The sequence below is a fragment of the Enoplosus armatus genome, chromosome 14 (genome assembly GCF_043641665.1).
Source record: "Enoplosus armatus isolate fEnoArm2 chromosome 14, fEnoArm2.hap1, whole genome shotgun sequence".
Taxonomy (NCBI): domain Eukaryota; kingdom Metazoa; phylum Chordata; class Actinopteri; order Centrarchiformes; family Enoplosidae; genus Enoplosus; species Enoplosus armatus.
Window position 1 is genome coordinate 14863836 of NC_092193.1, and position 19260 is coordinate 14883095.

At 41.0% G+C, this 19260-nt stretch overlaps 1 protein-coding gene across 1 annotated transcript; it reads right to left on the reverse strand.

Moving 5' to 3' along the window:
• Positions 1-9151: 9151 nt before the first annotated feature.
• On the reverse strand, positions 9152-19077 carry sirt6 (sirtuin 6). Its single transcript, XM_070919421.1, has 8 exons — positions 18994-19077; positions 17284-17411; positions 13995-14177; positions 12519-12578; positions 11486-11581; positions 11314-11394; positions 9798-9921; positions 9152-9649 (listed from the first exon to the last, which is right to left on the reverse strand). The coding sequence occupies exons 1-8, from the start codon at positions 19057-19059 to the stop codon at positions 9332-9334; spliced, it is 1056 nt and encodes a 351-aa protein (XP_070775522.1). The 5' UTR covers positions 19060-19077; the 3' UTR covers positions 9152-9331.
• Between the last annotated feature and the right edge of the window lie 183 nt (positions 19078-19260).

A 19260-nucleotide genomic window follows, 5' to 3' on the forward strand; every position in this document is an offset into this window, starting at 1 on the left:
TTTACTCTGTGAAAGGAAGAGTTTGACATTTTGGGAAATACAGTTATTTGCTTTCTTGCTGAGAGCTAGACGAGAAGATTGATACCACCCTCGTGTTTGGACGGTAAATATGAAGCTACAGCCAGCAGGTTAGCTTAGCTTAGCAAAACAACTGGAAACCGGTGGAAACGGCTAGCCTGGCTCTGTCCAGAGGTAACAAAATCTGCCTACCAGCACCTCCACAGCTCTTTAATTAATTAACACGTTTTATCTCATTTGTTTAATCTGTACAAAAAAGTGAAAAAATGACAAATCACTGTTTTACGAGGGGTTATGTGCGGGACTATTTCTTGTCTCTGAGTAGTAACTTCCTGGAGTCTCCACTGGTTGCCTGGCAATAGGTTGGTTTTTGTGTGGATTAAACAAACAAGATACATCCTGTTCATTAGTGAACTTTAGAGGTGCTGGTAGATTTTGATACCCGTGGACAGAGCCAGGGAAGTTGTTTCCTCGTTTCCAGTCTTTGTGCTAAGCTATGCTAGCCGGCTGCTGGCTCTAGCTTCATATTTAGCTTATAAAAATGAGAGTGGTATCTCCTTGACTCTTGGCAAGAAAACGAAGAAGCATATTTCCCAAAAATGTCAAACTTTTCCTTTAATACTGAAGGAAATGCCTCTTTATGAGTCAACTTTGTGTGCCATATTTTCTTTGGTGCCATTTTTTAACCACGTTCCTGTGACACTGTCATCCCTCCAAATCTATTTCTGCCCTCAAACTGGACACACACACACTTTAGCTCACTCGCCTATTACAGACAAACCTGAACAGCAATGTTTTAGCTTCATTATGCACTTTTGTGGAAAACTCCACACCAGATATGCCACTGTGGAAATAATCTGCACTGTAGAAAATGATCAAACCCTCGAATTAGCCGATGAGTTTCACTGTGGGCTGATTTTTTCTTTTCTCCAATCAAGCAAAATACAGCGTGGTGTTTGAGCAGCTCAACCTGTAAAGTGATTTCTGTACTTTGCAAACACCCACACAGGCAATCATGTGGACTGTAAGATCGTTACATTTTCATTAGGATTGACGTGTTTAATATTTATTTGTGTTATCGTTGATAACCCAGTCAGGACACTACTCTTCATAAGTAAAACGTAACGCCAGAATATTTGTCATTCAGTGTAGGGAGTGTCTGATGCTAGCATGAAACTGTCGGCCATTTTCATGTCTCTCAATGTCTGCCTTGCTGTTTTGTGAGTACAATAATGTAATGTGACATTAAATTAAAAAAAAATGAGGGGACAAAAGACTTTAGTGACGTCTCAGGAAAGTTAATCTAGTCTGCGGTCATAAACAGCCACAAAAAACACAAAGACGAGGAAAATGAGTCAATCGCACAAAAGCTGCTCCACGTTTTTGCCCTTTAGCAACCTTTAAAGTCTGAACACAGATAACCATCTTCAGCTGCCCACAGATAGGGGCAGACATGCAAATACCACAAACACACATACACACACTCCACACAGTCCCTCCATTGTGTGCCACTCAGGTAGTAATTACTTGTCCAATCAGAATGACAGGTTTATTCAGCATGTTTCTGTGTGGGAGGCAATAAAAAGCCAGTGGGTCACCAAGGGAACCTGCATCTTCCAGCTGTGAATGGAAAACAATCAAAAGTGTGATTTCAGAACGAGCTTTTGTCTGAAAATTGCCCGTCACTTTGCTGTTCACTGTGTTATCAAAAGAAAGTTCTGCTGCTGACAGCTCTTGTATTCTCTGATTTAATCTTTATTTTCTCACTTCATATTTTCAACTGTTTTCTCATCAAGCTCTGAACATTGGAGAGAGCAGCTACAGTGCATCCTCTCTCACCCAGACGGCCCTTTTCTAGTTCAGAGCCGGTTCACAGAAAAACAAGCAACACCTGACAGGTACAAGCGCTGCAATTGTGTGCCCTGCTATTCATCTTTTAATTTCACAGAGTTCCACGGATGAAAACCATCCAACATATAGTGTCATCCCTATACCATATATGGCCAGTATGGATCATGGCTTTAAAGCAATTACAGGCTCAAGATGTTTATTTTCCATGAGGAGATGAGCGTGACATACATAAAGGCACAGAAATGAATCAAAATCAATCACACTTCAGTGTCAATCATGCAGTAAAGACATGATACATCTCAGCAGGCAAAGTTGTTTGGTTGTGTGTGTGTGGTTATGTGCAAGGATTTACAACCTGTGCAGTACTCAAGTGGGAATTAAAAACCTTTCAAAAGCAAGCAGCAAGCCAATTTGTACAGAGTTCACGTTCTGATCACAAACTGGAATACAGTCAGAAAGCCGGGTTCATCTGAGAAAGAGCTGTCAGTTTTGTAAAGAAACACTCCTGCGTCGGTGTGCACAGACAGCGAAGAGAGAGAGAGAGAAGGAGGACGGAGAGTGACACAGATTCTCTAACCTTTAGTCGGAGCTTTCAACCACATATCACAGTCTTCAGAATGAAGACCATACCATGAGTTGCAGTTGACAGCTCCCATACAGAGCTCAATGGCTTCTCACGGTCTCCATTGTGAAGAGCTTTCAACCGTTTCTCACGGTCTTCTTCGTGTTTTTGTTGAGGCTCAAGTGCATCTCACTGTCACCAAGAAGTGACCGTAGGAATTTTGACGGGAGAAAAGGAGAAAGTCAGGTGATGTTATCCGGTGACGTGTCATGGATGAAGTCCATGTGGGGTGTGTGGCTCTGTTATCAAAACTTTGGGCTTCAATAAGGGAGACCATAGTTCGTTTCCCGCTTCCTACTGTCAACTTTATTTTTAAGCACGACCACGATCAGTTTCCAAACCTTAATCACCATGATTATCGTAACCCTGACGATGAAGCTTCCCTAAACTGAACCACGATGTTTCCCACAACCCAACCAAGTCATTTTTGTGCCTAAGCCTAACCAAACCTTTACCAAGTGGTGGTCACATCATAAAAGGGATTTACTTTTCAACAGTGATCCGTGACGATGTCGTCCTGCCGATAGCGGCGTCAGATCATTGTTGGAGATTCAACCTGAACTCAAGATCCACTTACTTCTGGAATTTTCAAATGCATCTCCCAGCCTTCATGAAGACTCTGAACTACAGTTGAAAGCTCCAGTCGAAAGCTCAATGCCATGTCATGGTCTTCATCATAAAGAGTTTTTCAACCACATCATCACGAAGACTATAAGATGCTGTTGAAAGCTCAACCCTTCATCTTCAGTCTTCAGCAAGAAGAGTTTTCATTGTTGAAAGCAAGTAAGTGGACCTAGAGTTCAGATTGTCAAAGTACCCCTCCAAAGGTCAAAAATGAACTTTTACACTCTGAAATAATATAATCCACTGAAATAAAAACTCTGTAGCATCATCTGATCACACTGTAACTGTAGCTGCTAGACCTTATCTTAATCCTGTAACCACATCAGGGTTAGATTTTCTGACTGATCTAAAATGAATGTTTTGAGAATTTATGCACAAGCAGGAAGAACAAAAACAAGCCTCTCTCAATAGAATAGTCTCCATCAAGAACTGCAGTAATTAATATGAATGCAGTTGTTAGTGATGTCAGAGCGTGTGACACACGACTCGGTACTCATATTACAATTAAAGTGCAAGCGTCCTCAAAGAGAAATGATTGACATTGTCTTTAAAATTATTTCCATATGAGGATGAAAAGGTTCGCCCGACCTTAACTGACTGCTGCCCATGGTAACACATGATCAATCAGGGAAAAGCGCAAGCTTGCCACAAAATCTGCTCCACTTAACAATAACAGCTCAATTTAGAGAAAATCTGAACATTTTGCTTCTCATCTATGAATAAATTACAGGATTTGAGTTTTGAGCAAAAGGGCTCAAGGTCACCCCAAATTATCTCTTCTGGCTCATTCTAACTTTCTGAACTTTTTTGTTCAGTTTGACGTGAGAGCAAAATATAATTCTATGAATCTGCCGCTGCCGCCTCCATCTGAAGGAGACTCGTCTAATTTCTTGTGAGTTTTGACTCTGGGCTTTGGTTTTCTGGTTTATTGGACTCATCAGAGAGGACAATGAGAAATTGAGACATTTATTTTAAGTATAAACTATTCAAAATGAAGTGTTTTCATTTCTCAGTCTCTTCCTCCTTCTGCTCTCCATTTTTATCACGTTTGCAGCGCCGCACCTTCGACGGTGATTACTTCAGCCGTCTTCCTCAGAGACTTGCTCGAGCTCGCTTCTGCTGAATGGGTAGAGTGAATATTCAAGAATGAGATTCAAGGACTCCACTCTCTGGTTCCTGACTCACTCAATGACGTGCTTTGGTGCGACAGCAGCGTTGGAGCATGAACCCATCTCAGTCTAGAAGGCCTTTGACACTCTCTAGCAGGTTAGTGGGTCTGACCTCATGACCTCTGTTCATTGTTCTTCTCGCTCTTGTTAAAGAAGTCCCAGTAACTGCCAGTGAAAGTCTCTCTAATGCCGCATGAAGCTGCCACCCCGGTGCTTCACAGCAGGGTTCATGTTAAATGTTAATGAGTTGCGCCTGCTTTCCTCCAGACGCAACACTTTGAATTACAACTGAGGGGTTTGATTCTGGCTTCATCAGACCAGAAAATCTTTGATGCACAGTCTTCTACTCTCCGTGCGCCAACTGTCTCTGACTGTCTGTCCTTATGGCCATTCTGCCATGTAGCACAGACTTAAGAAGAGCTGCAGTGACTGTTCTCCTTCCAGAGAGATCTGCCTTCACAGCCAACAGGGCTCTGATGTAGAGTCTCTGAACAAGGTCCTTCTCGCTGGGTTTAGGAGGATGAGCAGCTGGAGGAAGAGTCTGTCTGGTGCTATATATAAAGTTTACAGTTTCTAATGATGGAGCCTGTGAACACTATCACATTGGAAGTCGTTTGATGCTGTTCTTCAGTTCTGTGGCTCCTCGCTACTCTGTCTCTGAATGTTACACAGTTCCTGAGAGTATATGGTTCTACACTAGACAGTATGCTTTCTTACCTATTTCCTATCATTTGAACTGATCAGGTGGACATACATCAAGTTATAAAAAATGTACTCAGTGTCCTCTTTACTGTTGCCTTGCTGTCAGCTGACAAAGATCAAATCTTTTATCACAGTATATGTAATTCTATATGGCGGTGCAGATGTCTACGACAATATAGTGAATTTTCTCGAAAACTAAACAGAGAAATTGTTGATAGATGATATAACCAGAAAGAAATGTCTGTTCTTAGCAACTCCAGAAAAGTTATACTTCACAAATCAAGGCACTTTATCACAATCATAAAAATCAAACATTGCCACAAAGCAAACAAAGGTTATTGATTTACAGCATTGCCCACAATGGCTCAAGACAGAAGTTCACCCCCCCCCCCCGCAAGGGATATATTTAAACAATAAGGGTTAGGTTTTTTTTCACATTTTCGATGTTTTTTTCTGGGGAAACACTGGATACTTTCAACTCTTCAGGACTGCAAAAATCCTTTAAATCAAATTATCTCAGAAAGAAAAATCCCTCTGTGGTTGTGGTTTTAAAGAGCTTCATTTATACTTTCATTCATTTTAAGGGGTCACAAGCCAAAAAAGGTTGGGAATCACTGGCCTAAGAAATGCGATGGTGTATATATCTATATATATATATAGATATATACAGTGCATCCGGAAAGTATTCACGGCGCTTCACTTTTTCCACATTTTGTTATGTTACACCCTTATTCCAAAATGGATTAAATTAATTTTTTTCCTCAAAATTCTACACACAACACCCCATAATGACAATGTGAAAAAAGTTTTTTTGAAATTTTTGCAAATTTATTAAAAATAAAAAACTAAGAAATCACATGTACATAAGTATTCACAGCCTTTGCCATGAAGCTCAAAATTGAGCTCAGGTGCATCCTGTTTCCACTGATCATCCTTGAGATGTTTCTGCAGCTTAATTGGAGTCCACCTGTGGTAAATTCAGTTGATTGGACATGATTTGGAAAGGCACACACCTGTCTATATAAGGTCCCACAGTTGACAGTGCATGTCAGAGCACAAACCAAGCATGAAGTCAAAGGAATTTGTAGACCTCCGAGACAGGATTGTCTCGAGGCACAAATCTGGGGAAGGTTACAGAAAAATTTCTGCTGCTTTGAAGGTCCCAATGAGCACAGTGGCCTCCATCATCTGTAAGTGGAAGAAGTTCGGAACCACCAGGACTCTTCCTAGAGCTGGCCGGCCATCTAAACTGAGTAATCGGGGGAGAAGGGCCTTAGTCAGGGAGGTGACCAAGAACCCGATGGTCAGTCTGTCAGAGCTCCAGAGTTCCTCTGTGGAGAGAGGAGAACCTTCCAGAAGGACAACCATCTCTGCAGCAATCCACCAATCAGGCCTGTATGGTAGAGTGGCCAGACGGAAGCCACTCCTTAGTAAAAGGCACATAGCAGCCCGCCTGGAGTTTGCCAAAAGGCACCTGAAGGACTCTCAGACCATGAGAAACAAAATTCTCTGGTCTGATGAGACAAAGATTGAACTCTTTGGTGTGAATGCCAGGCGTCACGTTTAGAGGAAACCAGGCACCGCTCATCACCAGGCCAATACCATCCCTACAGTGAAGCATGGTGGTGGCAGCATCATGCTGTGGGGATGTTTTTCAGCGGCAGGAACTGGGAGACTAGTCAGGATAGAGGGAAAGATGAATGCAGCAAAGTACAGAGACATCCTGGATGAAAACCTGCTCCAGAGCGCTCTTGACCTCAGACTGGGGCGACGGTCTATCTTTCAGCAGGACAACGACCCTAAGCACACAGCCAAGATATCAAAGGAGTGGCTTCAGGACAACTCTGTGAATGTCCTTGAGTGGCCCAGCCAGAGCCCAGACTTGAATCCGATTGAACATCTCTGGAGAGATCTGAAAATGGCTGTGCACCGACGCTTCCCATCCAACCTGATGGAGCTTGAGAGGTGCTGCAAAGAGGAATGGGTGAAACTGCCCAAAGATAGGTGTGCCAAGCTTGTGGCATCATATTCAAAAAGACTTGAGGCTGTAATTGCTGCCAAAGGTGCATCAACAAAGTATTGAGCAAAGGCTGTGAATACTTATGTACATGTGATTTCTCAGGTTTTTTATTTTTAATAAATTTGCAAAAATCTCAAATAAACTTTTTTCACGTTGTCATTATGGGGTGTTGTGTGTAGAATTTTGAGGAAAAAAATGAATTTAATCCATTTTGGTATAAGGCTGCAACATAACAAAATGTGGACAAAGTGAAGCGCTGTGAATACTTTCCGGATGCACTGTATATATATGGTCATATCACCAAACCTTAGGTACAACACCACAAAACAATAATGTTCTTTCTTAGACTTTCTTTGTGTGTTTGTCCTGTAAGTGATTCCTCATTTAATATTTGATTTACTTTCATTATTTGTGTCGAGGTATTTGATTTAATGTTAATAAATGTGTTCTCCTTGCAGAGCTTAAACCACACAGACATGTAAAGAAATGAAAATAAAATAAAACTCTCACTCTTGAACATCTGCCTCATCTATGGGTCTCTCTAACACACTACAGCCTGCCTACAAGCCACTGGGTTTAGGGTCTACCGAGCACCATAGAGCACAAAATAAAAAAACAAATTGATGCATAGACAGAGACGGTAAGAGCTGTAATGAGGACTGTGTAATGATGCTTTTACAGAGCAGGCAGTGGGACTGTTTGAGTTGCATCTGTTACATCTGTTGCTTATATATCTGAAGAGACCTTAATGCCTTAATGGACTGAAGCATATTCAACATCAGACACGCAGGGCTATGTTCGCTGCAGTAATAATCTACAAACACCTGTGACCCATTGTACAGACGTAGCATCTGAGGAGTGTTCCTGCTTAAAAAAAAGAAGAAAGCTGAGAAATATTCTTTTTATTTTTTTTGTGGTATTTAGGGTGAATGGAATATCAGGAGGAGGCTCTTTGGTCCTTATTGCCATGTTCATGATGCATAATGACATTTTAAAACAAAACAAACACAAAAGTGATGATGTTGACCTCAGAAATGTTAATGAGGTTTCATGGCAAACACAAAGAATGGTACCATTATCTCAAATGAACAAACGCATGCCATCTCCACTTCCATATTCATAACTAGGCCACTGCTGTTTGACAGTACTTCTACCAGGAACTCATTGTGTTTATTGCCAGAACATAATGCATATATATATGTGTGTGTGTGTGTGTACAATGCTTTTATCCTGAGGTAAAAACATTTTCCTAGAAACATACAGTGTAATTAAATCTACAGCCAGTCAGCAGCAGGCGGAATTATACTTCTCAAGAAGCAGAGAATTACTCGCACAACTTCACCGACTTCCAAGGTGGGAAAAAGTTTGACGAGGTCAAAACTCCAACACTTGTAGTATACAGCACAACTTTATGGTCAGACCATACCAGACCAGGTCTGCCCATGAAGTTGTTCTGTATACTACAAGTGTTATTGGAGTTTTGACCTCATCAAACTTTTCCCATCTTGCCAGAGGAAGAGAAATCTTTTGTACGATCATTTGTTGGGGATAAAAAACAAAAACATCTGCACTGTATCAAATTGTTTTACAATGCAACATAATGACACCCAAAATTACTGTTTAGGTAATGCACTAAAAAACAACAACAAAAAAAACAGGTTTAACCTAAAACGTCCTCCAGCTGTGAGACGCTCACTTGTTATCTCTTCTTGTGAAGGTGTCTTTAAAGGCAGTGGGGATGAGATCTGGAGCACATGGATATAAATAAAGCTTTTAATAAGGTGCAGCAACCTTACACACCTTATTAAAAGTTTTATTTATAACTGCGTGCTCCAGATCTCATCTCGTTGTCTTCTCTGTTAAAGACTCAAGCAAAGAAAAGTCCCATGTTGGATAATATGTAAGATCCCTCTTATGATGTCACTATAGCAGGAGGAACATTTACATCGCAGGCTGCGTATTGGTAAATGTACTTTTCAGGCAAGTTGTTTGACCAGAAATGAAAAAGAAAACCAATCAAACTTCCCCGTAATGTAGTGCTGTCCTCTTACCCTGGACACACACACTTTGCTCATTTTGCTTTATGGAGAGGTCAACCTCTGAGCCTTCAGCTGAGGAGCCAGTTTCAAATCGCTGTTCATCGTGGCTGTAAGGGGAGTGTAAAAGATCTGGGATGAACAAAACCACTACAGCACTAGAAGAGTCTTTGCTCCAGAGGAAGTAAGAGGAGAGGAACCTCTCTGGCTTCGATCAAAACGAGCTCCCTCAGTTGTAAAGTTTGTTTCTGGACGGGTTTGTGTTGTGAGGAAAAAAAAATACCTGAGGCTATTTCTCTTCATTTACCTCGACTGGGGAGTCTGCTCTCTCCTTCTTTACCGAAACCGTCTCCTCCTTAATGCTCCCATCGTTTGTTAGTGCTGTCGCTTCTCTTTTCCTCTCCTCCTTAATGAGGTCCTTTTTCACCTTTTGCTTTGCAGTAAGTGCACGCGGTGGTTTGACATCGGTGGTGGACTCGGAGGAGGCTGTGGAGCTCTCACAGACGGTCGGACCCTCCCACTTTGGGATGTCCACTCCCAGCACCTCCATCAGCTGTTTCATGACCTCATCCACGTAACCATGGATACGCAGGTGCGCATGTTTGTCCTACAAGACAGAAAATTACAACCATGAAATGACGTACCTGAAGATGCCGAACGAGTAGCATTTTTTATTCACAATTTTGCCTTTGATTTGTGCAGTTGCCATGTTTCTGTTCATGTGTGTCAGGTGGTGGTGCGTAAATGAGACTCACGTGTTTCGTGGGCTGCAGGTTGACAATGGCCACTTTCCCTCCTTTGCGCTTGGTGAGGAGTGGAAGGTCTCCACTGGGTTTGATCTGCAAGGAGGTGCCCAGCGTCAGTGCCAGGTCCGCTCGCCTTGGTACAGACAGTAGAGATATACGTCACTCATAATATTCACGTGACTGCTTGTGACGTTCTTCGTCTTTGCCTGTTGTTAAGGGGGGGTTTATTGTTGTGCGTTAAAAGGGTTAGTCGAGTTTCCAATGCTGGTAGAGATTGTTGGTAGTGAGGAAAACATTAACCAAGTTGAAGGAAGGCTCAAAGCACGTCCACATTTTGTCCTAGTTAATGCTTCTCATGTATCACAATTACATTTGAGTCGCAGCGCCAAGCATCCGTTTCTCTGAAAAATGATTACCAGCCAATAATTGAAAAATCCAGAAGATCATTTAGCAACACTTACGGCTGTTTTGGAGGTATTCCCAGAATCCACAAAACTCTTTGAACCATATAGATGTGTCATTTCCAGCTGCCGTCTCTGTGTGGATTTGGGAAAAGCGGCTCAATAAAAATAATTTCTCATCTTGCAACATACAAATATTTATTCATCCAGATGGTCCGAAAAGTCTTCGAGGATTCTCAAAATACCTTCAGAGCCATAACTGTTGTAAAATGACCTGCTGGGTTTTTCAAAGATTGCTGGGTAATTCTGTTTTAGAGAGACAGATGCTTTGCACTGTGACTCAAATTTAATACGGGAGAAGCACAAACTTATCTACCGATTTTCAGTAACACACAAAGTAATCTCCACTGCGGACGTTCTGCTCGCTGCCATCTGTCATAATGAACGAAAGAGTGTAGACAGTGATTCCACGGCAGGAGTCTCCTATTCAGTACAGAGACACGGTGAAAGAGAAGTTATCTGGATGTAACTCCAGGCTGTTCCACAACATGGCCCCAGGGTAGCTATCCCAACTAAACCCAACTTTCATTAATCCCTCAATTCTTTGTCAGATTTTTGTTGCAACAAATAAACATGCTGCACATCGGCTTGCCTCGAACACATGACTCCAAATCTCCTCTTTGTAATTTAAATGTTAATTAGCATGTATTATGGGTCACTGAGTACACCAAGGTGAAACACAAACAGAAAATTCATCCTGCTGTTTTTGTAAACACTGACTGAACGAAAATATTGACACTCAAGCGGCAAATGGAAACATTAAAGCAGATGTGATACATACATGAGCCCAAAAAGGATTTTCAAATAAGGGCGTATTTGCATTTCAGGACACAGCAGAGTCACGCAGAATGCTAAAGCAAAGGGATCCAAAACATTATTTCACATTTTTCAGTTCACAGGACACGTTTGGACTGTGACTTGTGTTATTTAGCCAGAGAAGAAACAGTGATAACAAAGCAAATCAGGTTAGATAAGAGGATGTACTGTGTGTTTCTTGGTTATCACAACAGGTGCTGAATCAAAAACAAATGAAGCACAAACTGCTGCAGTTTAGTCTGTCTCACCTGCTGGCATCTTCCGCTTTGTTCAGGTCTTTGTCAGGAAGAGCATCCTCCCAGTCCAGTATAGTGCTTATCAGCTTTCCTCTGTTTTAGTAAAGAATAGTAAAGTCATACTAATAAACGGATCATGGTACATGGTTGGTTATTTCAAAAAGGCGGTGAAAGCATACGTTACCTGCAGGCTCTGAGTCCTCTGGATCGCACCACATCACAGTAACGTCCTGTCGGTTTCAGCCCCATCACACCGATCACTTTTTCTCTGACGTACTGCCTGTAAAACCAAAACTCCAACAGATTACATCTCTGTGCCGCCAGATCAGCTTCAGTTGAATTACACTTGAGGAGAAAAAACTGCTAACAGGCACCATACATTTCTCATACACACAATACACATGATAATATACACACAGTGACGACTTTATTAGATAAAACAGACAACTGTTGTCTTCAGAGAGCTTGATTTCTTCAAGAAATGGACTCTATAAGATCCAGGAGATGCTCTTTAGGGATGTCAGGGACTCAACAGCATCATGCAGCTGCAACATTTATACCTCAGTTCTGTTTCATCCCAGAGGTAATCTACTTGGATGAGATCTGAAGACTGCGCAGGTCACGGGAGTAGAGTGAAGTCACTGTCATGTTCCTGGAATCATTTTCAGATAATGAGCGCTCTGTGAAAGGGTGCATTATTTCCATATGAAAAGGGAGAGACTGTGGTGCAGCTGCTCGGCGACAAATAGGACCCAGAGTTAGTGTTAAGGTGCCTCGTGTGCAGAGAAAACACTTGACATACAATTACACCAGCGGCTTTTACCTTTGACACAACGGTTCAACAACCGAGCGTTCAGAGATGGCCTTCTGCACATTACTTGAGTACTTCTGGCCTTCCTGTGAGCAACTCTGGCCTTTTTCCTCTGACCTCTCTTCTTGATGTGAAGTGTTTTCAATCACAGAACTGCCACCGAATGAGTATTTAGCTTAACAAGTCACTCTCTGTAGAACCTGCGGTGTGTGAAAATCCCAGGAGGGCACCAGTTTCTGAGATGCCAGATAGACAGCATCTGGCACACATCTGATACTGTTGCATGCTAATGTGAAATGAACAGTAACTGGACCGCCTGTCTGCAACCTTTACATATTCTGTTGCAGCAGCTTGATTTGCTGTTTGTATTACCAAACAGGTGTACCTAATAAAATGGCGTACATACCTGCCACACTTCTCACACTCCTCCACAAACATGTTTCCATGAAGCTCTGATAGCATATCCCTAAGAGAGAGAGAGAGGGAGAAAAGTCCACAAAGGCAAAAAGATCACAAAGATGATATTCACTTAGATCGTTGTCTCCTACGTTAACGTCAGGGACTGTTCAACACAACTTTTTCTCAGTCGTTCTTTGCGTCTCACGTTCTTCGTGAGGCCTCATATTCACTTCTGCGTTCCAGCTGGCAGCTGCGCAGATAAGAGCCAACCTGTTTACTTTACCAGTTTGTCTGCTGTCGCAATTATTTCCTCAGAGAACTACCACTTCGCTGTGTAGCCTTGTGTAAAAAAAACCTGACTCATGGAGACGGCGTAGAGGGAGAGCTACGAAATGGCTTCCAGGGAAAGCAAGTGCTCCAATATGCGTAAAGACTGGATGTACAGTATGTACTGAATGAGAAATTGGATTCTTGGCCTGGATATTCCAGAGTCATACAAAACATTTTCCATGAGACTGAGCGTTATTTTAAGTTATTTGAGCTGTATTTGTTGTCACGAAGCAGCAGCTTCATATTTAAAAACAATGAGTCACAACTAAACTATAATGTGGTCGCCTCCTCCTCAATAAGGAATTCACTGCATTTTCTGAACAAGTTAACTTTTCCTCTAAATATGTTCCTCACATCCACTCCTCACTTATTCCACTCATCCACTCACTTTGCTTCCAGCACAGTGATGTCCCTAAAATGTAATATATATCATCACATGGAGAACATTTTCATCTATATTTGGATCATTTTGTGAAAATGAGGAACTTAACTGTTGTCGATGACAGAGCATCTGATAGGATGCTACATCTTTGCTGCACTAATAATTATTTCTACATTCACCATTGGGTCAACTGACTGCATGTAATTCAAAAGTGGTCACTCATAGTGACAAACCCACTCAGACTCTGCGGTTCCCCTTTGAGCATTTTATAATCTTTCAGCTCCTTGTTTTGGTTTTAATGTTTTGGTTCAGTCTCACCGCTCTCATCAACCTTGTTTCCAGCAGCAGCAGCAGACAGATGTTTCCAGAAATAAAAAGCTCTGATAAACCGAGTATACGCCTACACCTGCCAAACACAGCTAGTGACTAGCTGGTGAACATAGTGGAGCATTTAGCAGCTAAAGAGCCAGATATGTTTCTTAGGACTTGGTGGAGCCCAAACAAGCAAGAAGCAGAGTGAATATTGGACTTACATTCATCAGGTGGACACAAACATGACTCCAAATAAATGCTAATGTTGCTCTCTGTCTGCTTGGTGTGTAAATAATTAAGTGTTTGCAAACACGTTTGCCATAAAAACTTGTTGGGTGCTAATATGTCAGTGTTGTAGAGCTGCAACTTTTAGATGATTAATCAATTAGTATTGCTCCATGCCTAATGTGTAAAATGTGTGTATGTTGTGCTACAGGACAGGAGGCAGGGCGGAGTTACCTGGGGAAGCCTGATCGGACATGTAGGCCGTCCACATTCTGGCTGATGAGATACTTGAGACACCCGGCCCTCTGCAGTCCCAGGAGGGCCATGTGAGTGAAGCTGGGTCGGGCGTCTTCAAATGTGGTGTCAAAGTGAGGTGACTCGCCCTTTTCTTCTAACGTCCACACACCCTTTGGACCCCTGAGAGAGAATATAGCGATGAATAGACTGATAGCTATTAGACAACAGGTGGACTGGAGGCATTACGTGTCTAAAACTGGTGTGTGGGTTTGTATTCATGGTTTAGTATTAACAATCTGATGGGAAGATTTCTGCATAGAAGTTCTGCAAAGTTTGTGTACTAAATTGACAACCCGCTGTCAAATGCTTCAAGTCTGAGCCCAGTGAAAATAGACCAATAAAAAACATTGTGCAAAGATTCTCCCTCAACTGAAATCTACAGAAAAATAAAATAAAAATTATTAAACAAAAATATCAACAATTTGACAGAAATGTTTCCAACAGCGCACAGAGACAAGTTTTCAGACTAAAATGGACTAAATCTGTTGTCCAATCTGAGATCACTCTGTTCACGCGTCTTTGACTGAACGGTCAGCTCTGGGTGTCTGAATGAGCGGTGAACGCAGCCGTACTGTCAGTACTGGAGCCGTCTAACACCCTGACAGTTGCCAAGTTTCTCCGAGGACACACTACTTAAGCTTTATGCATCAGAATGCTTCGTGCCACAACAGCCTCATCTCTGGCTTTCTGTTTGAACTTGAACAGCCGCGTTGCTCATCACCATATGATTCATTGCCTGCTCGGCCAAGACAAGTTCAAAGATGTACCAGCATTAACGGAGAGGCGAGTGCGTCAGTTATTACACGCTTATCACTGTGGAGAAGATGCTGCAAGACATGAAAGCCACGGAGGATCTGTAAAGCTGGTATATTCACGTTTTGGTGTCGTCGATAATATAAACCTGAGGGGCTGAATTTCTTACTCTCAGCTGGAGCGTGTGTGTGTGTGTGTGTGTGGCAGCAGTGGGAATATAATTTGAGTTAGCGGGCCTGATGTGTATATAGGAACCTTTAATGATGTTGCCATCCAAGGTCGACCTGACTGACAGGCAGAACAATCAAATATTAAATATTAACATCTCCAGGCACATGTATATGAATTCACAAAGGGAAATGTCTGTCAGTCACACCAGAATTAACTCAGTAAAAAGAAAACTGTCTTATGTGCCACAGCTCAGCTTATTGGTGCATTGGAGCTTATTGGATTTATTTCAGTGTGTTACTGTTTTATAAAGAGCTGGATCTGACAAATAATAAGCAAGTACCGCCCCCATCTGCTCATACCATGGTACTACAAGAGAAACCAGGAGGCTGAGCCAACAGGTCCAAGTTATTTTTGTTTGTTTATTTTTTATTTTTGGCCTGGATTTTGCAGCTTACTTAAGAACAGTATTTGTATTATGTGCGGTGGCACAAATTTTGGTAGCTGTCCACAAGTTTAATCCCTCAGAGTTGCAATATCCTATAATCTATTTGCCAACTAATTCAGTCACAAAGTGAAATCCATAAAAATGAATAAATCCTGATGGGGATGTGGTTAAAGACTCATCACTTGGTTCATTACAATCTGTTCAACGACTCTGACTGAAGCAATTCACGACTCCCACAAGCAACTATTCTGTCTCTTATTGTTATATTGTTATATTATACTGTGCTTTCTTTGTATTATCATTCTTTGTTCTATACATTTCATTTGTTTCAAGCCTGTTTACTAACTGGATTTGCTAAACTATATATTTTATAGCATTGTAATTTGAATATATTTGGGGTTTCGACAGCTGGTCAGATAAAACAAGAAATTTGAAGACGTCACCTTGGCCTCTGGGAAAATGTGATCTGCTTTTTTCACCATTACCTGAGCTTTAATAGACTATAAGATACATTGATTAATCAAAATAAATAATGGACAATGGAAATACTGATTGCAGCTCTACTTGTAATGTAAGTACCAATAAAATAATAAGCATTTTGTTTAAAAACTGACTAAACTGTGGATGAAGCATTCTAAGGAATAAGGTATTTGATGTGGCATACAAAGTAAAAATAAATACTATATTTATTTGACATTGATTTTAAACAGTTCTTTATTTATCCAATTGTAACAGTCTAATGACAGATGTATCAAACATTCATGTGACCACTGAAGATCAGGTACAAAGAAGTGCTGGGAAAAGCAGATTAGTGCTGAGGAGAGGTAGACAGCAACTTTTCAGAAATTCAAAAACAGGGAAAAAAAGATCTACATTGTATTATTTACATTATCATAATCCATCTTTCAAAGGCTGCCAAAATCTGAAATAGCACTATGAAGTTAAGAGTCCTTTTCTTTTCTCCTCCTTCCAATTTCTGAGCAACTGTTTGATCGATCTCCAGAATGGCTGCTATAATTCACAATTCTCTGCACTGCAAAATGTCCATTTCATCAGATTGACCTGTTAATTCACCACCACCACGACAATCAAATTTTGAGATTTTAGATTTACACAAAGAAATTATATTAAAATATTTGGGACATTATTAATAACCTGCATGCTTGGAATACTACATTAAGTTAATTTGATACATACATTTTGCATAGATGTGAACATATTCGACATGGATTTTGCGCTGGCTGGCTTTCATAGTAAGAATATGGAAGGTAAATGCACATTAAAAAGGCTTGCTTGAGCATTGCAACAGACACAAAACAAATGGCTAGGAGACACTATATAAAACAAAACATAAGCATAAAGAATATGTATTCTATGTTTTCCAAATTGCCATTCAGACAAATAAATAATACTGCAGATTCACAGGTCTGGCGAGAACAATGTCTATGTCACTGTTTCCTGTGCACCATGTAACGCCCCGTATGTGGGGTGCCAATCACATCTCCTGATGTCAGCCTGCCAACATGGGACACCATCCAATAACTGCTCATTAGCTCAACTCTCAAGCTGTGTTGAGCAGCGGCGGCTCTGAGAAGTGTTGAAACAATGTGACTAAAACCTGCAGGTGACAGCTGTTCATGTCCACAGATATTATGAGTTTGTTCTGCGATTGCTGTACTTGGATTCTTAATTGCTATTTACCCCAAAAAGTCTCAGTCCTCAGTTATGATATATTGCTTTTTCCCCCCAGTATGTGTAGTCTTGATATCATTCTCTTTATCTTTGCATTGAAAGCAGTGAGTTTGTGAAAAAGGGCCATAGAAGAAAAGAGCTGGAGTGACGTTGTTTGTGCCTCACCTGAAGTCAGGGATGCCTGCTGAGGTGCTGATTCCTGCTCCAGAGTGGACAACCAAGTACTGAGATTCTTTTATCAACTGAGCGAGGGTCTCCACCTTCGCCTTTAGGTCCTCGGGGCTATCAAACACCTGCCACAGACCAGAAAACATCAAGTTCAAAAAGGGTTATTCGTTCATACAGTATTTTATCTACACAGCGGTGGGGTATATGGTCTCAGAGAAAAAATATATATAATACCCACATTATGATGGTCATCAGAGATTCACTTAAACTTTCGCAAAGTTTGAACAACTGAAGCCAAAAAAGACCAGAGAAATGTATCTTATGACAGTTATGTCGCTTGTAAATAAAGTTCCCAATGTTACAATAACACTTAAATTCATATCTCTTATAACTCTTATGTTTTAATGTAGTGTCATTTGCTGTACTATTTAAGATCCAAAGTGTAATAAATTACAAATCCGAGAATAAAAAAAAAAGAAAATCTCCACCACTAGTAGAGTATCAAATGTAATCTAATACATAATATCCAGTACAAATGGGACACAAGATACTACAACTTGTGAAGTGTATTTACTCAAAAACCCTGATGAAGCCTGCTGAAAAGGTTTCATTGAACTGTGTTGAATCTATGAGTGTGCAACTTGTGTGTCTTTCAATTTGGGTAACTTTAAATGGTCTTTGGGTAGGAAGCCCCCAAAGGGTCAATGCGAGAATTCAGAGTTCAAATTCCGTTCTTGGCTAATGGTAATGGCAGTAAAGACTTGTTACAGTACAGCAACCATAGCCATATCCACATCATCACAGATTTAAAAACAAATGCAGTTGTAGTCCAAGCAATAACCAGATCCACAGCCAGCTTCAGACTGTCAGAGCTCGGCTTTCTGAAAGGAGTAATGAGCAATAAATGCAGAATGTAAAGTATCACATCATCTCTCCTTTCTGTAGTATCTGCAGAGTGTTTACCTAAACTGGCAGTGTATTACAGCTGGACTGGACCAACACAGTAGCTGTTCTGTTGTCAGGGGGAATGCAAACTTAATGCAAGGTAACGCAAAACTTACAGAGGTGGAAAGTAATAAAGTTTTGTATGCATCAATTAATGCTTCTGATATTTTCTGTAATAAGATTCAGAGTAAATTATTGTACTTATTTGCCCTTCACTTCTCCCCTGTATCTGATTGCTGGAGTTACTGTTTTTAGCTCTAGTTTGTGCCTCTCATGTAATCCAATTATCAATGCAAGTCTAACATGTAAAACCTATAATCTCAACACAAACTGGGAGTGATGGCTACCTTACAGACAAGATTTAACACACACAAAATAGGCTTATAGTTTGACACATAGCTTGAGTTTAAAATGTAATTAGATTTTGCGCCACCTGGACCAGCTACAGCAATAAAAAACTGCTTACACATTAGCTAACGTTAATGGTGTAAAATTAATGTAAAACTCTGAATGGAGCCATTCTTAACAAAGACTCCTAGCGTTAATGTTTTTGATAATGTTACCTTTACATTCTGTTGTTAGCTATCATTTCCGTGCTTTTCTTCAGGAAAATTTGGAATGCACAGCATTTTTAAATTGAGGTATTTCTATTTAAATTATTTCCCACCCTAACGTCCTACGTGAATCAGGTATCCTCGGCTAACATGCTAGCAGTTGATTAGAAGCTAACTAACTAACTAGCCCACGGTAGCTATCTTTTACCTCGGGAAGTCCGCAAACACCTTTGTCTGCGTACGGCGAGAGTCCAGCAGCATAATTCACAGACATGGCTGTTGTTGGTATCGTATCTTTATTATTTTTGTTTAGAAAGCTGTCCCTCTATTATAAAACTGAGAGACTTCCCAGGCAGGTATCTAACTGTGTTGTTTGGATGACGTCATCTCTGAGCGACGCCGTATGCTGCATTAACAGAACTGGGAAAGCATCTCCTCTCCCAGCCGGGATCCCCGCCAATATTCTTTGTTTCGA

Excerpts from the sequence above, each read along its gene's own strand:
- sirt6 (XM_070919421.1), bottom strand. The coding sequence starts at position 19,059 with ATGTCTGTGAATTATGCTGCTGGACTCTCGCCGTACGCAGACAAAGGT. Across the intron at positions 17,412-18,993 it reads GTGTTTGCGGACTTCCCGAG|GTGTTTGATAGCCCCGAGGA; the intron begins GTAAAAGATAGC and ends GGTCTGTGGCAG. Across the intron at positions 9,922-11,313 it reads AAAGCGGAAGATGCCAGCAG|GCGAGCGGACCTGGCACTGA; the intron begins GTGAGACAGACT and ends GTCTGTACCAAG.